Here is a 21864-nt window from a genome sequence, read left to right on the forward strand (position 1 = left end):
TTTAAAGTCATCCACAATATCACTTGAAACAAAATGTACAGATACTGCCTATAATTCAAACAAAAATAAATTACCATTAAAAAAAAAAAAAAGAGGCAAATGAACAAACAAACAAAAAAAGCATGAAAAAAGAAATCAGGGCAGGAGAAATCAATCAAAATTATACACAGCATTTCAAGAGGGTGTGGAAAAGAGAAAAACCATGAATCAATTCAAGTTATACAAACGTGTTTCAGCTTTACTCTCAGACAGCTCAGCTTGCATTTGTGTTGCATGCAAATGGAATGATCCAGTGAACAGTTCAGAACAGCAGAATCAGCAGCATAACAACAGCAGAGAGTGAAATAGGCACAATTCAGCACGGGGCACATCGAAAGTGAACAGGTAGTTCTGTCTGGTCTTTGCAAAAGTTATACACATCTACAGAACTTCAAAAATAGCTAGTGTGATCTGCAAACCAAGAAAAAACTAGCAGAATCTTGCACTTAAATACTTTACACTCTTTTATCTTTTTTTTTTGTCTCCCCTCCCCCCTTTTTTTTTTTTCAGTAGGCTGTATGTAAACATTCCACTAGCTGTACCTTTACTAGAACACTCAAAGATGATGCAGACGTTCTTTCCTCCTGGAGCACAACTATGACATGACATCAGCGTAGATACGTTTATGTCCTCGCTCGCAAAGCCCGCACACACTCGCACAGAAGTTACATTCACGCCATCAGAACAGAGAAGCAGTTTCTACATTTGACAGCGTCCAACTGAGAATATGGTTTTCAAGTATAGCAGAAGAGCTGAGGGCTGGGATTTTGAAAGGTGCTCACAGCGTCAGGCACCCAAAGCATATGGAAACCCAAAAGGACCTGAGCACTTGCTTCCCTAAGACTTTGAAAATCCCACCCTTCGTTACATTTCTTTAGTCAGATACAAAACACATGAAAGCAATGTGGTATGAGAGTGACCCACAGGCAAGCATCCCCCCCTTATCAAGCTCAATGAAAGGACCATCTGTAGCTCATGGCAGTCAACAGGTATCTTACAATCCTGAGCCACCCTGATACACCACCACACACCTGTTAGGTTCCCAGTGTAGTCACAGAGGCATGTTTTCATGGTTGCATACAGTACTGCTTGTAAGAATGAACAATCAACACAGGAGTCATAGTCAGGTGGCTAGCTCTTTGGCTTATCTGGAGTAGACAAGTGCAAATGGGGTTTACTTCAGAAGCAGTGAATACACGGAAAGATGTGTTGCGTTTCAGTATTGACTAGCAAAACTGTTTGAAATAAAAAGAGCCAAGGATGAACATTGCATCAGGACACAGAAGCATTTTATAGTTGAGTCATAAACAAAACAAATCAAGCTGTGCATCCTTCCCCCACCTTCACACACACTTCCAGATTATGAAACAGACACCAATTACTGCATCCTTATTAGTGATCTGAAGAGGTACCATAGTTTGCAGGTTGATTGATGTAAGGTGTCTGTGTGCTTTCTCAAGTTCAGAACAGAGAAACCAAGGAAGAAAATCCATCTCCAATATGCTCATCAATGAAAGAATCAAGCAATTTTTCAAATGAAAGTAAACAGAAGTTCCATCAAAGACACATCATAGAGAAAAAAAATCCACTAGAGCATAGCCATGAAGATGTGGAGCACGGTTAACAAATAATACTAAAAGTCAGATGTTCCAAGTAATTAATTTGCTTGTCTCTACAGGACAACTGAAACTAACAGCAACACCTTATCTGTGAAGGTCCTTCAACTCCTAGTGAGTTGGGGTAGCACCTGGTAGGTTCAAACCCTAACCAAGAAGGGCTTGAAAAATTGTGTCTCATATGTCAGGAATGATACCACCACATCATCAAGGACACAGTCAGGTATTTCAAGAAAAGACAGCCCAGAATAAATGACTGAAGGAACACATTCAGATAGTGCATATGTTACAGGCAGAAGAACATCAAGAGTGAAATCTTTTTTTATTCTGCATTCATCTATGTGAAATCCAGCAGATTTCTTCATGGAAGAGCATTTCCACACAAGCAGATGAGTCTTATAACCTACTGCAGATCTTGGAAGGAAATCTGCACCTATTGCTTATCAGCCAGCATCTTGCACACTCAAAAGAAACTAATGGCCTGCTGGCATGCCCCCATTTTGAGTGCAATCCTCTTTCTGCTGAAATTGATAGAAAGCCCTCACTGGCTTCACCAGGAAAGCAATCATGGTCTTCATTAGTTAGATTAAACACTTGTGAGCATCCCTATTTATCTAAATTATTTTAACAGGTTTCCACTGTTACAACATTCTAGCAGAAAAGCTCAGGTAACTACTGAAACTAAGGAATCCACTACCCACCCTAAAATATAAAGTCAGCACACAAGAAGCAGTCACGCTTGGGAAACCATTGTCACTGGTTAAACTACACACTGTATGAGGGCAAAGTGGAACTCATCTGCTCACCTTTCCCAGTAAACATATCCTCCACAGCTACAAAAGAATTTCTTTACCTGATTACTGTTTATTGACCAGGAAGAATGAAAAAGGAAATCGATACAAGACAGAAAAAAACCTGTGAGCAAACACATCTGGAAGAGATCCCCCTCAAAAGCGTAATTTTTGTTCTTGAAATAGCAAAAATTGCTTAGTGTTTTGTGGCTTAACTGAAAGGCGTAATATAAAAATCAGCTTTTTCTAAACAAGAAATTGCTCAGTGCAACTGCACATAATCCTTAGTGTCTCTAGGATTATAACAGATGAAAACTAAAATCCAGACAAAAACCCAAAAGGTACCAAGCACTTGACACTGTTGAGTCATTTTTAAATACCACAGACTGGTGGTCTTCAAGCACTTTTGCATTGAAAAAAACCAACTCGTAACAGAACTAGCCATAAAGGTGGAGCTACATTGAGGCCACTGTTTTGTCAGTGCTGTCAAGTGAATGCTAGTTCACAGCAAGCGTGCAACTGAGTTTATTACATGAGCCACGGGAAAAGACGTTTTTCTCAGCAATTAGCAATTCACAAGCATCTTCATCTTTGGCCCAGCCAAGAGCATTTGTAGCTCATTGTAAGAAGATTGTATATATTAACAGAAAAAAAAATAAAAGAAAAATCAAGAGCTTAAAGACAGTACTTATACCAAGATTATGAAAATTTGGCAAGCTGAACTGTACCTACCCCAAATTTTGGGCCTGAGACGTCATCAAAAATAGTAACTGTAGGAGTAGTCTTTATATTAACATCATTATTAACTTTTATACTTTCCCAAATGAAAACCAAAGGGTTTATTCTGTCTTGTTTTGGACTTAAAAAAAAAAAAAAGAGGATTCAAAAGGATTCACAACTTCAGTGTAGTTTTCTTTTTATGACCACTGGAGAGGACATTTTACCCAACTGCAGTAAGAGTTTCTCCTAGAAACCCAAGATATTGCACAATCATTCTGTTGGATTTGCACCTTGACTCCAACAGGGTTGTAATGCTTCACTTGTACATTTAAAGAAAAAATACCAAGGAATAAATCAAAACCAAAAGTAGTACCAAAAAAAAGGGGGTTGAAATTGAGCCTTGTTAGAACTGAATAATTATAAACAGGCCAATGCAAGAATACTTTAGCTATGGCAGTATTGAATGGGAGCGTTTGCAAAGCCTGTTTGCTTATGGCACCCTGGAAGAGTGAGTAATTTTCTAAAAATCAGTTTGCCTTTGCCTCTGTGCTGAATATGTGCTGCTCCACAGTGCTACTCTCGTTTAAAAGGCGTACACAAACTTTCCATTCACCCTTCCAGCATAGATTTTTTTTCTTCCTTTTTTTTGTGCAATGTGTTGGCAATCCAAACAACTGCTCCACACAAACTGTCCACAAACCACTCATACACAATACTAATGCAACAGTAGGTTACAATATGATAGCAATACAAAATATCAGATCAGATCACATATTTCTCTCCATCTGGAATGAAATTTGAATCTTGTAAGCTAGAAGATCCACAGTTCGATTTCTGTGTGTAGTTTCTCATCTGTGCTGGGGACAAAGTCTCCAGTGTGGACCCAGAAGTGTTAGCAGTCCTGACTTTAGTGGCTGTAGATTGTTTAGCAGCAGAGGATGCTTTGTTACTGGCAACTATATCCAAGTTTCCAGTAGGGTCAATGATAGCATTTATGACTGAGGGGAGAAAAAAAAAAAGAAAAGGGGAAAAAAAGACAGAAACAGACACAGACATGTTAGCAGCACTCAGCAGTTTCTAAACAGAAGGTTGCTGCCTTCGTTTTGAAAGCAGTAGAGCTGTAGGCAGTGCTCATGTTCACTTTGGTGACAGTATTTTCTTCTCTAGTACCTTCAGGCCTAAACAGCTTTAGCAAGCAAAACCCTTCCCAAAGTGAAGCTATGAGGACACTCAACTTTCTTGTTAAGTTGGAAAAGATAAACTACAGCAGTCAAATGGTAAGCTTTCAGCAGGAGCCCAAAATGACACCTAAATGTTTTTATACGGCTTTATTAAGCTTTTAGATGATGCAAGACCTTGTCTTGCCTTTTCTGCTGCAGAGAGTTCTGTGTGTAAAACTGAAGTCCAAAAAACACAACACAGATGAAAGAGCTGTTAAATATTACTTCAGCAGAACACACCTTTGCCAGTTCATCTTGTGGGAATATACTAATTACCACAAACAAGTAATTTCCGCAGCAACAGTTTCCACATTTCAAAAGTCAACAATTTTCTTAAAAATTGGCAGCACAGGATAAATCTACTGCTCCTTCTATATGCATTTGCCAGAGAGCACCATGCTAACAAACTCAACTTCTGCATCCTTTCCCAGCTTCCACTGGCAAATCATGCCATGTTATTTCACTTTGTGCTACTGACATTTGAGAGACAAAACCAGTACTTTAAGTGACCCACCTTCAAGCTGTTTTTGAACTCTCCTGAGCTCCTTCAGGATAGAACTTATTTCCTAGAAACAAAATGAAAATTAGAATGAAAAATTAGGCAACTAAGTACTCAACTGATGCAGGAACCTAGTCTTACTCCTTCTGCCTTATCGGATCAGGAAGATTCAAAGTCAGTTCCAGCCTTGCTTGGGTAACAGAAAAGACAATGCTAGTATCTATATAGAGGTGCATTTGGTCAGTGCACAGGGACCTCTGCTCTGCGTCATTTCAGCAAGTGCTAAAACATCCTCAGTTCATAGCCAGAGTGGATGAGTGGATTTTAGATTTGAAATGCTAGCCAGACAAACCATGCAAAGGCTTCTCCACATCCTCCTTAACATCAAATACATGAAGATATCTGTAAACTTGGCTCCTTGGCCAAACAAAGCAATTGGCCACATATACACTGCATGTAGCACCAAGCTACACAGGGTGACAGGTATGCTTAGCATTAACTGTATTTGCTGGATCCATTATTGTACTTATATCCTTACTAGCAGTCCCCAATGACATGAGAGCAGAAGCACTTCCTTAGGACCTGAACTTAAGCATCTGTTAGGTGTCTGAGTCTTTGCAGATAAATCACATGGGGAGAATGAGAGAGTTTGTTGAAACTCAGCAGCTGAAGGACCTCAATTTGTCACTATCCAAACAGGATCAGTCCCAACACGTGCAAAGTGACCAGACAACTCAGAAGTGGATTTGAGAAGGGCCACAGCTTCTTTTTTTGGTATCTTACAGGTTTCATGGATGAAAGCCTTCAGTAGTTCACTTGTTTGCATGGTCTTACCTTGTTTGAGGTCTTCAGAATTGGCACTTCATTTTCTGAATTCATTTTGGCCTCCATCTCCTCCCAGGTCTTTTCTGAGTTTTGAAACAGAATCCTGCAGCACAAGAAGTGGAGCAGGTCTCAAAACTGCTACCCAAAAGCTGCTTTTTAAAAGATCTTTAATTATTACAAGATGTGGCAAAAAAGGAGATTAGTGAATTAGTAACTGGACGTGGCACCTTTCAGCTGATTTTGGAACTTCTCTAACTGATGTCTTCTACAGCAACAGGAACTTTTGAAGAGCTTTCACATACTTGGTAATCTGCAGGCTTTCTGAGAGCCTTGCAACAGAGAAGAGACAATCCACATATTTTCTGCTGTATCTTTGCACAGGCTACATGTTACAGTTAAGGCATCAACAGGAATTACAAATCCAACACTAATATTCCAAAGACCAAATGTAGGAGGAAAAGAGATAGCAAATAATTGTATTATATCTCATTCATTACACAGTTTCCTATATCTACATTCCCTACCTCTTGATAAAGAGACTTTCTGAGGTGAGAGAGCATTATCTTCCCCAAGTAACAAGTCAACAAACTCTGCAGCAAGTCAACACTTCAGGCCAGGAACAAAAAGTTACTTACTTCATTTTTTCAGCTAGGTTTTCTGTATTTTCCCGGATTGTGTGTGATAACTGGGACACAGGGTTCAACATCAGATTGTCAAAGATTACCTAGAATATAGGGACAAATCAGAGTGCCGTAATATAAAAATGGACAATTTTTAATAGTAAATGATCTCCACTGAAGCATCTTGATCTATGTGGGTGATATTTGAAGCTCAAGGGAGATAGACATAGAGCTTTGTTGAAGCACTCTGGCAAAAAGATTAATGCTAATTTTTTCAGATTTTTTTTTTCTAGAGGCAGAGTTGTCTCCAGTAATGTAACCACTTAAGCATTTCTGAAAGAAAAAGCTGAAGATCTTCCAAGCCTCACAAGCACCTCCCCACCAAAAAAAAACCTAAACAACATAACAAAAAGCCAAATCACAAAGCAAGAAGTCCCACGAACAGTCTCACTGAAACCATTTAATGTGATTTGTGTAAGTTCGAGCTAGCTTTGCAGCAAAGTATCCCACCTTGTTACATCATGTTTTATTAAAAACAACAACAAGAAACACCAAATCCCAAATATTTAAGTCCTGTGGCTCAGCAAAGCCCCCAGGTCAGGAACGCGCACATCAGCTGGGGCACTCGGAACCTGCAACTTTATTCATCCTTGGCACCTCTAAAGAGTGAGGGATTGAGTCAGGTCAGTCACAGAACAGGATCAGTACCAGTGTCTCAGCAGCTCCACCTCCACTGGCCCATCCAAGTCACAGTTTGCCTCCAGAGCAGGAGTGACTGTGCCAGAGCTTAGTTTTCCCTCCCTGCCTGCACTGCCTCCCCAGAGCTTCTGCCCCTGCTTTTCTATCCCAGAGGCGGCAGGCAGAATGCAAGCAGAAGCAACAGCTGAGTGCCGCATCAGCAAGAGGCTGCTCCTCTGCTCCCCAAGCACCATCACTTCATAACACCCCTCACCCCAACACCATCCCCAGCCTCAAGTTTCAGGTCATGACCCCTTGCACTTTAACAGCATCCCAGTGATTCCCAGGTTACTCTACTTTCTCAGCCCAGATGGATTGCATCAAATTATTTGTTGAAGGGAGCAATGCAGAACAAGTGGCTCACTGTCTGCAGGGTCCAGCAAGCCAGCTCTGCCACAGCATTCAAACCCAGCTGCAGAAACTACTTGCAAGACCCAGCAGGTTTCATCATCGCTGCTCCATGGGCAGCTCTAGCCAGGATGCCAGTTGCATAAAAGTAAGGTGCCACTGAAATCTGCACAACTGATAGCTTAAAGTTGAGATTTTTGTGTTTCTCTTTAAAATAGCAGTGACATAGTATACATAGGTTCTGACACTGAATGCTTCCTCTAAACAAGTGGACAAGCCTCATGTTTTACGGAACAGAAGAAACATCCAGTCAGTATTGGTAAGAAGGGCAATTCTGTGTTTCTGTTCTTTTTCTCTTTAAAAGAAGACTGTTTCTATACCTACAAGTCAGGGCTTTTGAGAAGGGCTTGGTTTTTTTAGTTCTAGTAGCCTCCTGCAGCTTAGAAAGAGCAGGTATACATACTGCAGCTTAAAGTAATGCCATATATAAAGAAAAAGGTGGCCTGCCTCCTCACGGTTTCTTGTCCTTGTTTTTCTTGAGGGATCCTCTTCTCTATTATCATTCATATTTTGGTCAAAATCCTTCAGTTCCACTGATCCCGGAGGCACTTTCTGGTAGTTCAGACTTGCTTCTGGAATGTGCTGCACCAACTTGGAAATAATGAGCAATGAGTCATTTACAATTAGTAGGGAAGGAGGCACACAGGCAGTCTCTGCAGGTATTGCAGATTTTCAATCAAGTACCAATCAAGACTTGTTCAGACAGGTATGGGTTCCTAAAAAAACTACTAGACCCAAATCCTGCAAGCATCTACCCACTGGAGTAATTCTGTGAAACTCAGTGGGGCTGTTCCACTTTATAACTCCCAGTCTTGAGCACATAGCTCAAAAAAGGGCCTGTTGTCCCATATCATATGTTTCAATATACCAACACAACATTAAAGACACACTAAAATTAAACAGACACCATTTAGTAACACATGGAAGAGATGAAAAAGCAATACAAACCCACTGATAATGCCAATATTTAACAGGAAGGACAGAAAATACAAGATAGCTACTCCTGTTTGGTTGACTGACGGACAAAAAAAACTCCAAAAGAAGGGGAGGAAAGTAACACTGACAAGACAGAGATACAAAAATAATGGGATGGAAAGTGCACCTGAGATGGATATGCCAGCCGAAAAGATCTACGAGCAATCTGTGTTAAAACAGAAACAAAAAGATCAATGCTAGTGAATGACTGTGACAGCAAGTATCAAAGAAAGAACACATTTTGGGGTTATTTTGAGTTGACACTGCCAAAAGCACATTCCTGAGGACCAGCACTTGATGCCTATTTCCCATGTGCACTGAAGCCCAGTTCTGCAGAGGTGGTCTCAGGCAGCTCCCCAGTTACTTCAAAATGGAGTGTGCTGAGTGAAATCCAGCAGTGCTCTGAGCACAAAGAATAGAGTAAACATACAGCCCAGGAGGCTCTTTGGTTGGCAAAGTGCACAGCTCTTCAGAGGACACCAAGTGCCATCCAAGGCCCAGGCGCCCCACACCCTACGCAATAGCATTTGGGTTATGCACAGGCGGAAGGTATGAGATATGATACAGGGGCATCACAGCCAAAATGTTCAGCTAAAAAGCTTCTCCCTTTTCTAAGCATCATTTCATAAATTGCAGAAACAGTAAGTTAGGCTGCTTGCAGTGGTGAAACAGTGTAAGAAGGGAATGAGATATTGCAACAGTCCACCAGTTCTCAGCATGACCTGTGGAAAACACACTAAAGCGCAGCACCAGCTCCCCAGTCACCAGGAGACTTCCATGTGACCTGGTCTCTTCTCATGGTTTCTGTTCTGTCACACCTGTAAGCATTTCCTCTCATCATACCAACACTTACACTAAGTATGTTAGACAACATCTTAACAAACATAACCAGACACTTTTTACTATATCATTACCAACTTTAAAAAAATACTAACCAAAAGAATTAAACACAGGGCTAGAATTGCAGGAGTGGCCAGTGATTTGGGATGACCCACTTGACCTCACTTGCAGAAGCACAGCTGTCAGTTTGACTGCTTGTCTCTGCAGAAAGCTGGGTCCTGTAAAACCTACACAACCACAACCCAAGGCATCCCAAACAACCCATGTCTTTGGTAAACAGAAGTCACGAAGGTTTCACCCTTGCTGAACTCTTTTTTTGTTTGTTTGCTTGTTTTTTTCCTGCTTAATTTGTAGCAGTACTCAGTTCAGTATGCCAAGAATCTGGGTTATTATGAACTATACAGCTGAGGTTACAAAAACAAACAAAAAACTGCAAACACGCACTGGGAAAATTGAACATCTCCCTGGCAAATACACAAGCCAGCGCCTGACCTGAAAGGACAGAACATGAAGAAGGAGGCTCAAATCTAAGGTTTTGTCTTAACTTTTAAGAGAATGCTCATGATTTTAAATCTTTAACCAAGCCTCACAATACAAATAATTTAAAAGCAGTCCATTTGAGGCCAAGAAATACCAGGCCACACACTAGTCTAAAGTGAAGCTTCTTGTATGGCACTGAACTGTTCTCAAAAGTGATCCCAGCAACAGTACTTATTTTTCCTGCATCTTTCCCCACTTTATTTGAATAGGTATAAACATTTAACAGTAGAAAATCAAGTCCTAACAGGATGACATTCAACACAGCAAGAGCTAGAACAGTGTAAGAGACATTTCTTATTCACATACTTCCTTTTATCAGCTGTTTCAATACATTACTATAACCATAATAGCTATTCCTCATCCCTAAGTCCTTCCTGAGAATATTTAATATGAAGTTGTTTAATAAGCACTCAATAAATTCACAGTGGTTAGCATCACACACTTATCTTCAGATGCTTCCAAGCAACCTCCCTGCATTAAGTCAAAATAATTATTTTAGTACAGATTCAGCAGCACCCAGAGCTGAAGAAGTGTGATCGTTAATTCTAGCCCAGTTCCAACAAGTTGCGTGTTTGTTAAACCCATGTTGGTTTATATTGCTCCCATTCATAACATAACCCCCAGGATTCATGAGACGGGCTGGATCCTGAGCTATTCAGGATTCAGCTCCACATCTCAGCATCACCAGTAGAAAGGTGTTCAAAAAGGCCTCTGATTTATCTTCATAAGCTCCAGCTCTTGTCCTTTACACCTCTGTCAGATCTCAAAAACTGCCCTAACATTGGGTACTGTCAGGATCATTTCCTACACTGGCTCTCCTGACTACTATGACTGGCATGTCCCACACAGCACATGGCAGTGCTGCCAAGCCACATCACAGAGAAGCTCTTAATTGTCTGGGTCCTAGTAATCCTGTCTTTGTGAGCCTACCATTCAGCATCACAACCATATGCTTTGGAGCCCATCCTGTTGCACAGAGCAGAAACCTTGCATTTCACAGGTGTTCTTCCTTTAGCACCAGAGGACAATCCCTCTATACCAGCCACGGTTGCACCCTTCAGTGGCATTTGACAAAAATGTAGGTTTTTCTGGAAGCAATTGGGCACTGAGTACTGGTCATTACCAACACATGGCAAACGTTTAATTTGTAAGTGAGAAAGGAACATTTGTCACCATAACTGCTGGAGAAGAATGGTACAAAAGCCAGTTTTGCAGGTGTGGCACTTACAAGGAAGCAAAGCAAGGTAACACTATCTCAGAGCCTGAAGTTATTTCAAAACACTTGTGCACTGCAGCTCAAAGCAACCCCAGGCTAAAAACCCTTCCTGAGCAGGCTGCAGCTGACCTCAGCTTAGCACAGGCCACACTCACTTGATTTTCTAAGTATCTCCCTAAATTTGTGTTTTGCACCTTCAGTGACAATCACAGCAGGGTCACAGGGCCTCTCGTAACTGCTTTCTTGGCAGGTGCTGTCCTCAGCTCTGAACCCTGGACAGGTCTGCAATTCTCCCAATTGTCAAAGACAACAGAGGGCCAAGAAGTCCCTCTAAACAGCAGATAAGGAGAGCTGTGTATTTTCTTAAGCACCTGCTGGTGGTAGACAGAAGGGAGTTTAGATTTAAACAGAAGCAAAGGCAATTTTGCTTTAGCAGCTGTAGCCTTCTGGTGACCTCGCAGTCAAGTTTGATCTGAGCTGAGTCCCTGCACTGAGTCAAATTCAGAAATCACCAGTGTACACAAACCATGCTACACAGAGCTCAGGAGGAAGCCACAGCTTCACTGAAGCGCTGGAGACCAAGACTTCCCAAGATAACTGCCTTCCTCCTTGCCCAACCTGTTGGCTGGAGAACAGACTCCCCAATCATCAATACAGAGGTGAAGGGAAGTAATTCAAGTAACACCTGCACAGCATTTCAACAGCCCTAGAAGAAAGGACAGAGGTACAAAATGCAGAGCTGAGAGAGCATGCAGCCAGAGCACGCATTCAACACCTTGTCTGAAACAAGGCTCATTGGCACAGTGGTCCAGCACACCCATTGCTCCATCCTGGTCCTCAGATGCAAACTTCAGGAACCGAAGTCGAACTAGCTGCCACGCCAACTAGTTGCCTTTAGAAATACTAAACTCCCACCTCTGGTAAGGTTGGCTGTGGTACAGAGGAGGGCAAAAGAAAGAGTACTCTAAACAGATTGTAGTCAATCTTTCTGTTGGGTATATTCAAGAACAGGGGTGAGGGGTTTTTAATGCTGTACCAACTCAGTATACTGCTCAGGTCTCCCACCACAACCGTGCCCTGTCTACTTACTACTAGCATTCAGAGGCAGAGATTTTTGTTGTTCAGGATCTTACCTCTTCTCTTGCTGATATGGTGGAAGCAGGAGTGTTGGGCACAGAGCTGAGGGAAGTGCTTGGTCCTGTCCCCGATGAACTCTGTGAGTCTCCATCTCCAGCAACGTCATGAATCTCTCGAGCAAGGATGGCCACATCCTTCACCAAGGTTTGGCTAAGCCTAAAGCACAAGGCATGCAGCAGAACCATGAGGATACATGATTCAACATGCCTCAGTCATAAAATATAAACAAGGAAGCCACAAAAAGTTTGTGGTAACTATAACCTCAGCAGAGGCTGGGGAAAGCTGAGGCTTTTGAGTGCCTTGGCAGGGTGCTGAGGGACGCTCTGGCTGCATACAAAATAAATCCTCCCCATTCCTGAACCCATCTTCAAAGTAGATATTTGCTAAAGAGTAAATTCTAGTGACTACACACTACCAGAAAGTATTGAAGATAATCCAAAAAGCTTTACATTATTGCTCCTCCACTTATCTACTTTTACTTCCTAGTTTGTTCCGGTTTTTTTTAAATAGAACACAGTCAGTTTCCCTTCTTGGGGCTTCTTTGTTTTCCCTAAAAAGCCCATACAAGGGAAAAAAAGTTCTTGTTTTTTTTTCTTTGTTACTGAAGCAATAAAATCTCATATTATCTTTTCTTCTTCCTTGTGATTTACAGACCGTAAATTGAAATAGTCCATGTTCTCCAGAAGGGCTGAGGGATAATCAGTAAGCATGGCATAACTAAGAGTGATCTGGTTTGCAGAAACCAAGTCTTGAAACTTCAAGTCCCTTTACAACTGTCCAGTTCAACACTCTGTGATTGCAGCACTCCGCTCCACTTGCTCTAGATCTCAAAAATGGTTTCTAAGTCTCTGGATTGTTGCTAGCAGAGCTTAAAAAACCCACCATCCCTTCAGACCACAAGGAGCTGTTGTAGTGATTTTAAAGAAAAGCTTTTGAAAGAAAAAAAATCTTCTAGCTATCCAGCTTTATCTGAATGACACCTTCTTAAAATGAGAAGAAATAATTAATGGGATAAAACTGTCAGTTGATAAAAATATTTTCTCAGAAAATGTTTACTTAATATGCTTGAACTAATAACAAGCAGTTTGCTGTGCTTGCCTACAGTGTCCTCTGTCCACGCTGGTTTGAACAGAGCTGTCACCGATCGCATCCATTATGCGATTCACTTAATGTAAACAAGAGGCATTTTCCCTTTTAACTCTGACTCCTCTAAACCCCTCCCAGTTAATATGGGAGCAGCAACGGAAATCAGAACTGCAATTACCAAGCAGACTCTGTGACCGAGCCCTGCAATGTGCAGCGCCAGACAAGTCTGACGCAACCATTTATTTATAGCTGCTGCAACCCGAAGCTCTCCCCACGCTACAAATGCTGTTTGGAGGGAAGCCAGCATCTCCCACACGCTCTTCATGCAGCACAGGTAATGCAGGCTGGCTTGAATGATGACACGCTTCTGAGAAGCTCGACAGCAATGTTCACACAAGAAAAGCCATTTTGAGATCAGTGCAGCATGCGTAAGGGTGATGTGGACTGCTGACCAAAAGCAGACAGAAGATGACTTCCTCAGCTGAAAGTCTTTCAAGCATGGCCATGCAGTGGAAGACCACTATTTCTGGAAAATTGGCATAACACTGTTGCATACTAGAGATGTCAAACCTCAAATGCCACTGTTTAAAAAAAGAATCTGTTTGCTTTACGGATGAGTTGCTCCAGGCAACCACCAGACCACCAATACACAATAGGTCCCGTATCCAGGGACATCAAGCTAAGCAAAGGCAATGCATTTATACAAATTTTCTTGTTTGGATTCAATTGTGCCAAGCAAAGAGGTTTCTGCCCCACAGTGACTGCTTACTGCTTCCTCACTGGCTTCAGGCAATGCAGCTTCAGTAGCTTACACATTTAGTCTTTGCTAATCCATTTGACTTCCCCTGTGGACAATTAGAACAGTTCACACCAACCACTCCATGAGCATACAGTGACCTCCAGCAGAAAGCACAGATAAACAGGTACAAACAATCACATCTTCTGACATGCTTAGAGGTAAAAGAAGATACCTGTTCACAGCTTGAACAAGAAACAAAGACAGAACCTAGCTTCCCTGCACCTTGACGTGTTTTAGAAGAAAGATGCATTGCCTAACACAAGCTGTAAAGCTTCATTAAAGCCTTTCAAGTCTGAACACGTTGATGTTCAGATATGAAGGAGATGGGGGACACAACAACAGGAGAGATTACCTCTCCTTCTACTTCCATACCTGAGCTTGTTCTGAACACTGAAACAAACCCTCAATCCATTTTCAGCATGTGAGTCTGTGCATAGAACCCCACCTCACCTGGCTATTTCTGCTATCTCTGCTGTTTGCGCCATGAAGTTGTAGGGGTTAGGTTGGTCATCAAACTCTTCATCATCATCCGTTTCTCTGCCATTGTGCTTCTGCTTGCTCAGTCCAGAGCCACGTATCCTTGGTGTTTGTGTGGCTGTTGAAGTATGGGAGCGTTTGTGTTTAGGGGAGCTGTGATTTGAGCCATACTCCTCCTCCGAAGTAGAAGTGTAATCTGAACCCTGTGGTCTCCGCCTTGATGCTTATAAAAAATGAATTGGTTTCAGACTGAGGAAACTAGTAAAGAACAACTACAAAAGGGCAAAAAGGTAACACAAAACTAGCCCAAGAGCACAAGGAAATGAGAGTTTCTGTGCAAATTTTAAGTTAAACAGTACATTCTCAGAGCTTATTTCAAATGTGAGCACTTCTATGGCTCCCATTTGCTATACAAATTTGGAGTGTGAAATTCCAATGGAAAGGCAAAATGACTGTGTTAACAAATCCAGTGCAGTAAATTACTACCACAGACTTGGCTTTCCATGCACAGAAGCTCTGTGTGTAAGTAGCACGTTTCAGACTCCTCACAGTCCCACAGAAGTCGTTTTCTAAAAAGAGCCCAATTTTCAAGCCTGCAAACACCTTTCCAGTTAGCTGCAAGAACAAGCAAAAGAAGGAGATTTTGAGTGAAGAACAGACTACAGTACTTGGTGTTATGTGTAAGAGTCCATGCCCCCAGGTTGACCTCCTGCCTCCCAATTCACCATTAACAACGTTCTACATGAAAGAGTATTCACACAGTCAGCTCCAATCTCTGGAGCCAAGTGGAAGCTGTCCACTTATCCTAGCTGGTTCTACACATCTATAGATACCCAGGTTCTCCTTGCACGGGAAGAATCAAGATGTTCTCCTTTGAAAACTGGGCTCCCAGTATTTGCTGCCTCACTACACTCTCTATGGATACCGCACCACTCCCTTCCCTCCTTCCCTGGAGAATCAAGACCCACCAAACACAGAATCAGCCTACTTACTTAAAATAACATTAAAACACCTAAAAGTTTTAAACACACCAAGTTATTAAACACCTAAAAGCTTTGCCGAGTTACCAGGATTGTCATAGCCCTGAAGCACTGCAAGCAAATTAAACCAGCATCACAGAGCATACAAACAAAAATAATAAATTTGGCATAAAAAATGCAGGTGGAAAGAACAGATAGTTACTGTGTAGTGAAAGAAGCATTCCTAGATATTGGTATGTCTGCTCTAGCTATGTAAATGTCTTGACTTAGGATTCACATACATACACACACACAGAGGAAACAAATTTGCTCATATTCAATCAGAGATAATTTTTTTAAACACAGGTTTAGACTCAAGAGGTCACCCTGTCATTGAAGAGCAATTTTTAAATGAAGAGCCTGATTTTCCATCCCTGTATGCCAAGGGAAATGAGAATCAACTCCCACAGTACCATTCAAATTACACTGAGTAAACAAACCATATACACAGAGGAGCAGGAGATGACAGGCCCTTAGCTTTCAGAATTGGTAACTTGGATTATTCCGATGTTATCTAAGCATTCCACAGAGTTACTTCAGATGGCCTGACAATCGACTGGTTTTCTTGTCTCACAGCCAGAGTTCATCCTGCTCCTCTTACAGAAATTAACTTTCTCCCACTGGGAGAGTAGGAAACTATTGTGGTTAGCTAAACGCCTTAAGAAATCCTTGAATAAATTGGCCACACCTGCCTCCTTACTCCCAAGCTTGACACTCACTGCTTTCAAGGGTTATTGTATCATGCTAAAAGATGTCTTGATCACACAGAGCAATGATGGCACAGTGCAAGAATTTAGTTTATCAATAACTCTTGTGCTAGGTGTTGATTCACTATAACTCTAACAGCATTAGTGTAGGAACATGCATCACACATGGCACAGCACAATAAAGCATGAAGTACAAGAGAGTACTTAGGAGTTTGTGGAAGGTTCACAATCCTGTCAAGGAATTAGGAGGTTAGTGTTTTAAAAGCAACTAATTCGGAGAAAGGATTAGCATCATCTGCTGCAACTATGCATGAGAAAAGATATTAGCATGCTACTACAGAGCTCTGGAAATCAAAAACCAATTCATTTAAACCAACAACTGGCCAATGCTTATTATTATTTTTCTCCAAACGATTTGAAGTCTGTGGTCCAAATGGAGAGAGACTGCAAAGAGTGCTTCCTGCTCAGGAAACTCTGACCACATTATTTTGCTTTAAATTTGTTATTGTTTAAAAATAAATCAATAATAGCATCATCTCAAGGCAAAAGAGACTGTACATACTCTTCCAGCATATTCACATTCTGATTTACATGCATATATAAATAGGTAAGAAAAAAAAATATTAAAGGGAAGCTGGATGCTCTAAAACAATCCAAATCAAATCAAGCAGCAAATAACATTTTTAGCATGCAATAAAAATGAATAGTGCAAGAAGGGTAATTATTTCAACTGCACGAAAATATGTGAAATGGAGACACCCAAAACTCTAAGACCCCTTACAAAAACACAGATCTGCTGAAAAAAGCATCCCTCCTAATGGGCCTGGGAAACCCAGCCAAAGGGTTCTTCCTGTCCCTTTGCCTCCCTTTGCCTTTCATTCCTGAAAACCTAAGCAAACAGATCTGCTTTGCCATACTCATGGTAGATCACAGACAATGGGCACAGACCAGGACTAAGACCAAAGGTGTTGGGGACAATCACCATCTTTGAGTTGTCACGTACATTGGCCCCAGCTCTTAATTTAAGGCAAATTTCATTGTGACAGACACTGATATTGCAAGGGTTTGTTAAACGCACAGCTACATGGCAAGATAGCCCTCAAACCCCTGCACCTCATGGGAAACACAGCTGTGCCTCTGCCTTACCTACGGCAACTGGGAATGAAAATACACAGTGAAAATCAACATGGAGTGTCCGGTGTAGGAAGAGCAAGGGAACAGGCTTCACAACACAGGGACACTTATTTCCTGTTCTCCTGTTTCAGATGCCTTCAGACATGCCACTTTGGACATTAGCTGTCATCAACACCATTATAAGCTCTCTGGGAATAAATTTTGAATCTTAAAAGTCAAAGTAAAACAGAACATAATTCCTTGTAGCACTAGAAAGGCATTAAGTTCTGCTTTTTAACTGAAAAATTACTAACATGCTCCTGTCACATGGGCATTGTTTAAAAACCAAAGTCATGTAAAAAACCAACCAAAAGCCAACAAAGCAAAAACCAAAACACAAAAACCCAAACACAAAAAAAACTAAAGCAAAAAAAAACACCAACAACAATAAAACAACACAAGAAAGAAGGAAGCAATTTGAGGTATCCTCACAGACAACACCATAACATATCATTGGGTGTGAGATATGCTGTTTCCAAACCCACAGGAAATCTCAACCTCTGTACCACTTGTTTACTCTACATCTGTACTCACCAATGCAGCATTTATATTGCTGAGATACCAATCCTTGGCAACCATGTGCAGCCTACAAAGCAGAAAGAGGGGAATCGGGGAGAAACATCAAGCACAAGCACTTACTGGATGAGGAGGAATACTTGACACTGCTTGAACGGGTCCTGCTGAAAGGCTGCTTTGTGGAGGCAGCAGCTGCCGTCTTCCTTGCTGCAGCTCTCACCTCCGAAGCAGTCGTCGTCTTCCGATAGGACTCCACACTCCGGCCTGAAAAGCCCGGCCTTGATTGCGTTGTCTCAGAGTCACTGGGCACTGTAAATGAACCTGCCCGTTTCCTTGGCATGGCAAGGATGTCCAACCGGGAGAGCTTCTTCGTTTCCGTGGACTGCTTGGTGCCCAGAGCAGTAGCTTCAGGGTTAGTAGCTGTTTTCTCGGAATCGACGCATTCATTGTCCGAAGTATCTCCCAGCCGGGCACGACGTAGCTTTGAGGCCCTTGTGGGCCGTGGGGTGGATAAACTGTTGGAGCGAGTGAGAACTTGCTGGATTTTCTGCACATTCAAGGTTGTTTTGCTGTGGTCCTCCTTGGTGGCCTGAGTAAAAGGTTTCCTTCTGGGAACTGGACGAGTTACTGAGTGCTCATGGTCAGAGACAACCGCATCAGGGGCTGGCAAGTAGGGCAAGCCTGAGCTCCTCTCATCATCCGTGAAGTCAAGTGAACCTCGAGTTCCAGTGCTCCGCTTCATCTGAAAGCGTTTAGCAGTGTCCGTGTGGTTTGATGCTTCTGGAGCTTGTGTTTTCCGCTTCTCTGTCAACCTGTCCCGAGCGCTGGGCTGCCCATACTGGTCCTGGATGGATGGCGTGGAAGATTTCTCCTTCTGCAAGCTTGTGACTGCTTTACGTTTTGGGGCATTTGTTGGGACGTTCTTCCCACTCACCAAGCTGACCGTGCTAGCAGTGTCCACATCCGAGTCCCCTGACAAGGAGTCCTCCAGCTGACCAGCAGATTCTGAGGGCTCCAGATGTTGACTTTGACAAAGTAATTTGGCTTCCAGTGCCGCCAAGGCAGTTTCAGTGTCTTTAAGGAGAAGATGAGTTTCCTGACCAAAGTCCATACGAGTTGATCGAACAGCCTCTAAATCTTTAAGCAGAGGGTGACTTGAAATATGTGGGAGTTTATTTTGAGGAACACCACTGCTTGATTTATCTTTGGTAAAACTTTCTTGCCTAACAAAAGATGATGTTTCCTTTCCTGCCACGATTTCTTGATCTTGAGGAAGATTCTGATGAAGGGAAATAACCACTTTTCCACTTGCGTTTACGTAAGCACTAACATCTTTGACTGGTGGCTTTCCAGGAACTGATGTGCCAGCAGACTTGAAGGAAAACTCCTGATCCTTGCTGTCTTTGTCTGCTCGAGCATGTGACATGTTCATAGAGAGCTTAGAGGGTATCTCTGCATCATTGCTGTCATCACCAATGTAGAAAGAAGTTGAAATTGGCTCACTTACAGCTCTCACATTTGAGACTTGGGAGGATCCTGGCTGCCAGCTCTCTGATCTTGTGTCTTCCCCCATCTGCTCTAGCATTTTATTGCTCTCTTTGTATTTCTTGCCTTTGTCTGTGCTGAAGCCATCATCAGATCTGCTGGCATCACTGAGGCTATCTGGATCCAAGTCTTCTTGGATGAAGAGGCAGCTATTGGGATCACCATAGGCTTCCACACAGTGGTCCTTCACGATAGTTCTCTTGGTAACCTCAGAATAGGACTCCTGGCAAACCAGGACTGCTGCAGGTGTGGGACTGTCTGATTTATCACTTGGTGGGAGTTGGGGAAGAAGGCGCCTTGTTCTCAAGGGCACAGCATTTTCTGGTTCCCCAGGTTTTGGGGCTACACCGCTTTCTGAAGAGGGTTAAATGGACAAGAATTAACTGATGTACAACTATAGCATTTATTTATCTATTTAGGAACAGCTTGCTCCTGCACAGTTCAAGCTCATAAAAGTGCTCACAAGACATTCTTAGAACTAAGCTTTTATGGAATATGAACATCAATAGGGCCTGGCTGGTGCTCATTCCCTTGGCTTTATCAATACAGATGTCATACTTAGTTCCCTTGTTGGATCAGAGTGGCTCAACACCTTCCCTCTGTCAAGGCAGGATTTCAGATCCATCCTCCCACTTTAGAGCCTAACAGTATTGCTGGCACCTATCTACCAAAAATCAGGCAACAGGAATCAAATGAAAAAACATTAGACAAACAACTACAATGATGTAGTGCTATAAGTGCCACTCTACACAACATTGCCCATTTGACTAAATATATGGTGTTCCTCACAGTACCAAGTTCTCACACAAGCATATCCCACAGCAAAGCTCCAGGAGAAAAGCTCTGAGTTACAGCTCACCACCCCAGCATGGGTGGGCTTATCAGCATAGACACATATCACCAACTCAAAGCTCTTATTTATCCTATGCCTCCAGGGCTTCATATCTGATAGTGAAGCCTCTAAATACCAGAACTGGTTACTTGACTATTATTTTAAACACTCTAGGAGCCAGGCTCTCACATGTGAAAACACTGGCAATGACCTTCAAAACAAAGGTTTCATCTAATCTTTATGGATTCTACTTACAGCTGTTGATGGCAAGAAGGTAGTATTTCCACCCACAGAGGTTGAAAACATTTACAAAACCCAAAGCATGCTTCTCCCTTTCTCACCAACAGGACCACAGGTTCTGTAAGCTGTCTTCCCAGTAATAATGGAAGTCTGATCCCCTCCTGTTCCCCTTCTCCCTTTCATACCCACTTTTCTAGGCTGATCTCCAATGCTTCAAACCTGCCAACTGACAGGAAACCCTACAACTGCCTATAATTCTCAGCACAGCTGGACACAGGAGAAGCATGCACACAAAAAAAGCACAAGTTAGCAATTAAGTCCAGGACAATTTGCAAAGAACTTCCATCTGGCATCATAAGGCAGTCCTTATGACTTTTTTCTTTTCCAGGTACCCTTTATTCTTGTCAAACATAACAGTTAAGAACTTCTTGGGTGACTCTGAAATACATACTGAAGGCTCTCTCCACCACCTTTATTCCACCGGGAACAAGTTATTCTGTCCTTCTCATCCTCAATTACATTAACTAAAATGGAAATAAGCCACAGCCACATGCATAAAAGCCCTTAGTTTCTGCTTTTCATATCATTGTGGCCTAGATTCAGTCACCTTCAAACAGGAATGTCAGGATGAGACTTACCTGCAGCTCCATCACCCTGCCCAGAGACAGATCCAGAGTCAGAGTAACTGTCCGCAAGGCTTGCCCACCTAGACACCCACTTCTGACTCCCTTGAGATGCTGCAGACATCTACAACAAGGTAGGGAAGGTGGTGTCAGAAGAGTGTTTGTAAACCAAATCCTAGAAACAAAATCTCTCCTCTCATCCACACATCAGTCTCCTCAAAATGGAAATCACTCTGGGCATTGCATTTCCAGACAGACAGAAAACACATCTACACCTCCACCATCCCAGCAAATCCACCTGGACTGCCCATACCTGCACATCAGCTTGAGACCCACTCACAGCTTTTGAGGCAAATGCCTGGAGCAAGGGTGACTTCTGACTAGTGCCATTTTCACTGATTAGATGTTGATGAGAACTGGAGTCATCTTTTTCACCTTTAATTATTGGTCTAAAGGCTGAAGAGATTCTGGTAAATTCAGGTGATTCAAGAACACCAAAAACCTGAAAAGTTGTTTGCATGGGAAATATTAAAATCCAAGAAAACAAAAAAATATTTGCCCAATAATCCAAATCCACAAAATATTATCAGATACAAAATATGATCCCAAAGGGCAAGAAACACTTGCTAACGCTCCCATACAAGTTATGTAAATCACTTTCTG

The 21864-nt window shown here is 42.1% G+C and overlaps 1 protein-coding gene across 9 annotated transcripts in view; it reads right to left on the reverse strand.

Moving 5' to 3' along the window:
• Positions 1-3304: 3304 nt before the first annotated feature.
• The window catches only part of CEP170B (centrosomal protein 170B), a 54663-nt gene continuing 36103 nt past the window's right edge, over positions 3305-21864 (reverse strand). For 2 of the 9 annotated variants that reach the window (XM_054161761.1, XM_054161765.1), the window contains 11 exons: positions 21515-21703; positions 21217-21325; positions 18085-19860; positions 14520-14664; positions 12181-12340; positions 8579-8617; positions 7924-8067; positions 6346-6434; positions 5720-5813; positions 4901-4952; positions 3305-4164 (listed from right to left, as the gene is read on the reverse strand). In XM_054161761.1, the coding sequence (XP_054017736.1) occupies positions 3929-4164; positions 4901-4952; positions 5720-5813; positions 6346-6434; positions 7924-8067; positions 8579-8617; positions 12181-12340; positions 14520-14664; positions 18085-19860; positions 21217-21325; positions 21515-21703 (3033 nt within the window). In that variant the 3' untranslated portion in view covers positions 3305-3928. Of the gene's footprint in view, positions 4165-4900; positions 4953-5719; positions 5814-6345; positions 6435-7923; positions 8068-8578; positions 8618-12180; positions 12341-14519; positions 14770-18084; positions 19861-21216; positions 21326-21514; positions 21704-21864 lie in introns of all 9 variants that reach the window. The other 7 variants (XM_054161758.1, XM_054161760.1, XM_054161762.1 and 4 more) reach the window with 4 other exon arrangements.

Source organism: Dryobates pubescens, chromosome 5, assembly GCF_014839835.1.
Source record: "Dryobates pubescens isolate bDryPub1 chromosome 5, bDryPub1.pri, whole genome shotgun sequence".
In the NCBI taxonomy this organism is placed as follows: domain Eukaryota; kingdom Metazoa; phylum Chordata; class Aves; order Piciformes; family Picidae; genus Dryobates; species Dryobates pubescens.